The sequence below is a fragment of the Chanos chanos genome, chromosome 13 (assembly GCF_902362185.1).
Source record: "Chanos chanos chromosome 13, fChaCha1.1, whole genome shotgun sequence".
Lineage (NCBI taxonomy): Eukaryota > Metazoa > Chordata > Actinopteri > Gonorynchiformes > Chanidae > Chanos > Chanos chanos.
In genome coordinates, this window is record NC_044507.1 from 1,762,501 (window position 1) to 1,767,500 (window position 5,000).

A 5,000-nucleotide genomic window follows, 5' to 3' on the forward strand; every position below is an offset into this window, starting at 1 on the left:
AACAGAGAGAGGTGATGTGGAGAGAGGTGATGTGGAGAGAGGAACAGAGAGAGGTGATGTGGAGAGAGGTGATGTGGAGAGAGGAACAGAGAGAGGTGATGTGGAGAGAGGAGTGAAGGTGGTACCTTGTTAACTTCAGGAGCCAGGATCTCGATCTTCCTCAGCCTCTGAAAGGCATCGTAATCGGACTCTCCGAACAGGCGCACGGGCTCACCTCGCTCCCGGAGACGCCGGATCACCTGTACACACACCGCCGTTACACTGCAACGTCACACATGTCACACACACACACACACACCACCACAAAACACCCTTATACACACACACACACACACACCACCACAAAACACCCTTATACACACACACACACCACCACAAAACACCCTTATACACACACACACACCACCACAAAACACTCTTATACACACACACACACCACCACAAAACACCCTTATACACACACACACACACACACCACCACAAAACACCCTTATACACACACACACACACACCACCACAAAACACCCTTATACACACACACACACACACCACCACAAAACACCCTTATACACACACACACACACACCACCACAAAACACCCTTATACACACACACACACCACCACAAAACACCCTTATACACACACACACACACACACCACCACAAAACACCCTTATACACACACACACACCACCACAAAACACCCTTATACACACACACCACCACAAAACACCCTTATACACACACACACACACACACACCACCACAAAACACCCTTATACACACACACACACACACACCACCACAAAACACCCTTATACGCACACACACACACCACCACAAAACACCCTTATACGCACACACACACACACACACCACCACAAAACACCCTTATACACACACACACCACCACAAAACACCCTTATACACACACACACACCACCACAAAACACCCTTATACACACACACACCCCACCACAAAACACCCTTATACACACACACACACACACACAACACACCATCATACACACACACCAACGTCACAAAACACCCTTATACACACACACCGCCACAAAACACCCTTATACACACACACACACCACCACTAAACACCATCACACACACACACCACCACAAAACACCATCACACACACACCACCACAAAACACCATCACACACACACCACCACAAAACACCATCACACACACACACTACACAATGCAATGCAACACCACACAACACCCACACATTCTCACACACACACACACACACTCCACACCACCACAAAACACCAACACACACATTCCTAGCTAAAGTCAGATACAACCATACTCTCAGTGCTGGACATGTGACCCCTGTAGGCCATGCTGAACAGGGACTGTTTGACCCACCTCCTGGCGAGAGAGTGTCATTGGTAGCTTCTCCTCTGTGAGCTCCAGCTCCAGCACGGGATTGGTGGAAGTGGATGGGGGTGGATCCTCCACCTTCTTCTCCTGCTTTAAAAGGGAAGAGAACAGAGGCATGTCATGGACTGTTAGGGGAAACTTTTCTGAAAAGCACTGCACAAAAACACAGCCATGGTTTACCACCCACTGTGCACTACAATGCCAGACTTCACTGAGTCTAGATTCACGTCTCTGATGGAATCTCTGTGCAGTCACTATGGTAACAAACCTGTAACAGTGTGGGAGGTAAACCACATATCCTGCTGACGGACTGAATACCTTAATTCACCATGCTCTTACAGTCCACCGCTGAATTCACCATGCTCTTAATGTCCAACACTGAATTCACTATGCTCTTAAAGTCCAACACTGAATTCACCATGCTCTTAAAGTCCACCACTTCCTAACCTGACAATTCACTATGCTCTTAAAGTCCACTACTGAATTCACCATGCTCTTAAAGTCCACTACTGAATTCACTATGCTCTTAAAGTCCACTACTGAATTCACCATGCTCTTGAAGTCCACTACTGAATTCACCATGCTCTTAAAGTCAATAACTGCCTAACCTGACAATTCACCATACTCTTAGTCCACCACTGAATTCACCATGTTCTGAACGTGCACCACTGAATTCACCATGATCTTAAAGTCCACCACTTTCTAACCTGACAATTCACAATGTTCTTAAAGTCCACCAAGAATTCACCATGTTCTTAAAGTCCACCACTGCTTTACCTGACAATTCAGACTTTTAACAGCATTTATTTTTCATGCACCAGAGTAATCTTATTACATGAAATGACGCCCCCCCCCCCACCCCGTTTGCATGAGAAAGAACAGATCTGCTGGGTTATCTGTGGTAACGAGTGAACAGTCGACATGTGAGACAGAGCTGGACTGAATTCAGAACGGGTCATGCTAACATAAGCACATGCAATGAGCGCGGTCACAGACTCAAACAGGGGTAACGCATCTGAGCAGCTGCAGACAACCCACGGTCCATATGCAGCCCAACACGGCTGCACTCCACAACACACGGGAACATTCATTCAGTTTTCCCTGTGGTCGGTACGGCACTCAAACTCAGCACATGACTAAGAAAAAAACTGAATCCAGTTCCACTGCAGCTGCTCCAAGAGCCTGGAGAGAGCACAAAGCAACCCCTGCTTAATGCAGTTATAAAGGAGAAAAACGGGTACCGTATAAAAGAATGTAAAAAACAAAACTAACAAACTAAAAAAAAAGCTTTTTTTAAATCATGCTAAAACGAAACTTCTGTCTTGCCAAACTTCAGCAGCATGCATTCTGTCAATCACCCAGAGCAAGTTTATACAACAACTTATACAACAGTTTATACAACTCCTTCTGAACCCTACCTGTCCCACAGGCTTCTCATTACAGACCTGCACATACACACACACACAGACAGACACACACACACATATGCACGCAGAGACACACACACAGACAAAGACAGGCACAAGAGCAGACACACACACACACACACATTTGCACGCACAGACACACGTGGGCACAAAAAGACACACACACACACACACACGCACACAGAGTCAGAGAGAGAGAGAATGGTAAAGGAAGGGTGAACTCAGGAGAAGTGACAAGGGGAATGCCTCTGTGTAGACATGCAGAGAGGGGGAGGGAGAAACAGTCATGTAAATACAGGTAGAGCAGACAAAGAGACAGTGAAAGTCACTTTAACTTTAACGACAGTTGTGTAGTGACGTGCGAAGATGGGTGACTGGTCTATTAACACGCTGGGCCGAATATGTGAATCGGGGCAATAGGGAGCGGTTTTACGTCTCGTATCTGGTAGCGTCTCACCTCTGGAAAACACTCACGTGGACAAAACATCTAAAAAATGTTGGAAGCAAATAAAAACAGCGGCATAATGATGGGGGATCGCTACCTTATAGCCGCATCGTTTATAATAATCTTCCTCTTCCTTCCGGGCCAGCTCCGCTCTCTTAAAGAACCGCTTTGAATCCTACGAGAAGGGGACAGACATTAAACGTAAAAATGAAAAGTCAGTGTTTGCAGTTCTACATAAGCCCATTAACATTTTTGTCCTAAAAGCACACAGACCATTGAAGCAACCTTGTGAAACATTTACTTGTACAAATTGTTTGCGAGGATATTACAATGAAAACTCGTATAGTTAAGTTCAAATTCTCGAGTCACACGGCTCCTTTTCACCTCCAAAACCACATTACTGAGGGGTGCTAGCCAGTTAGCTGTCCACAGCACTTAAATGCGATAAACTTAGGAGCGATTCGGTCCTACTTTCCATACTCACATCTACCAGCTCTCTCTCCTCAACCAGTTTTCTCTTCCGAGCGATCTCTGCTTTTAGAATATCCATAATTTAATCTGAATTAAGGGTCTAATTACGACAACGAACAATAATAAGTCTACAACATCTCTCACGGGAAGTTGCTCCCAACTATCTCCGCTCTAGTGTGGTCTTCTTTGATGGATAGGAAAACGACTTAAGTTACGCAAACTACCGCCACCCACTGGATTGGATGCTATGAACGCGAAACGTTCACCCTTTACACCTCAGCTTGGAGAAAACACTGCTGAGTGAATTTATCTTTTTTCTTATTTTCTCTTTCTTTTTTTCCAGCGCATACAAATTAGAACTATAATATCTGCAGCTGATTAAATCGAAGCAATCGACTCTGCACCCATTGAAAGTATGGATGAAAGACCTGTCCGCAACCTCCTTCTGATGCTTTCTGTTTTTTAAAGGTCATATTTACATTTTATAATTCCAAAAGCTAATGCTACTCAATATTGAGTTATTAATATGCAGAACAGTTCAGGGAAGTTCAGAGGATCTTCACGTGCTCTTTGTGAGGTCGGGCCAGATGAATTCCCTTTGGACACTGAACAGAGCAGAATCATTAGGCTAATTCAGACCACTTCTCATCTAGATCCTTGTTTTGATGGCGCGCAGGTTAGTGCAGCGTAAATAACCCTGTCTTAATGCTGTCTGTTGAATGCGTAAGTTTTCAGCCATACTTAAGGCTACAAACTTTTCCCTTGGTGCTGTCACATATGGTCAGATTGCTCCCTTGATACGCTTCCCAACACAAAGATGAACTCACGGCGGTGGTCCACAAAATATTAGCGACCATCAGGTGGCGCAAAGGAATAGATGTGACGATTTTTTTTTAAAGAATTAATTGATTTATTTATTTACATCACAAACGAACTGCCCAGATTGGGTCTCCAATGGCGATAACGCACGTCCCAAACGATGCCTTCGAGAAACATGCAAATTTAATGCAACAATCCCGGAGTTTTGCTGAAGTACTGTGAGTCGGGATGCCAGCGCGTAATGAGTGTTTTTCCTGATTAAAGAGACGGACTCCAGTCTCGGTATGTTTGCTGATGAGCAGTGCCAGCCGGCGGATTCGTAGGATCGGTGTTTTTTTTCCCCCTCAACGCACAGATTCGTTTAAAATGGAGTTTGTAGAAAGGAGACGAAGCAGGAAGTCGCAAAGCTTTAAACTGATAAATGACCAAGGT

General features: G+C 44.9%; 2 protein-coding genes across 4 annotated transcripts in view; one reads left to right on the plus strand and one right to left on the minus strand.

Moving 5' to 3' along the window:
- prpf18 (PRP18 pre-mRNA processing factor 18 homolog (yeast)) overlaps nucleotides 1–3,884 on the minus strand; it is a 12,117-nt gene extending 8,233 nt beyond the window's left edge. Inside the window, exons 1-4 of one of the 3 annotated variants that reach the window (XM_030790429.1) lie at nucleotides 3,763–3,884; nucleotides 3,376–3,453; nucleotides 1,392–1,493; nucleotides 126–239 (exon numbers count right to left, since the gene is read on the minus strand). In XM_030790429.1, the coding sequence (XP_030646289.1) occupies nucleotides 126–239; nucleotides 1,392–1,493; nucleotides 3,376–3,453; nucleotides 3,763–3,828 (360 nt within the window). In that variant the 5' untranslated portion in view covers nucleotides 3,829–3,884. Of the gene's footprint in view, nucleotides 1–125; nucleotides 240–1,391; nucleotides 1,497–3,372; nucleotides 3,454–3,762 lie in introns of all 3 variants that reach the window. The other 2 variants (XM_030790428.1, XM_030790430.1) reach the window with 2 other exon arrangements.
- Nucleotides 3,885–4,934: 1,050 nt separating this feature from the next.
- Nucleotides 4,935–5,000, plus strand: part of bend7 (BEN domain containing 7) — an 8,469-nt gene continuing 8,403 nt past the window's right edge. Inside the window, exon 1 of the mRNA XM_030790459.1 lies at nucleotides 4,935–4,998. Within this exon, the coding sequence (XP_030646319.1) occupies nucleotides 4,935–4,998 (64 nt within the window). The remainder of the gene's footprint in view (nucleotides 4,999–5,000) is intronic.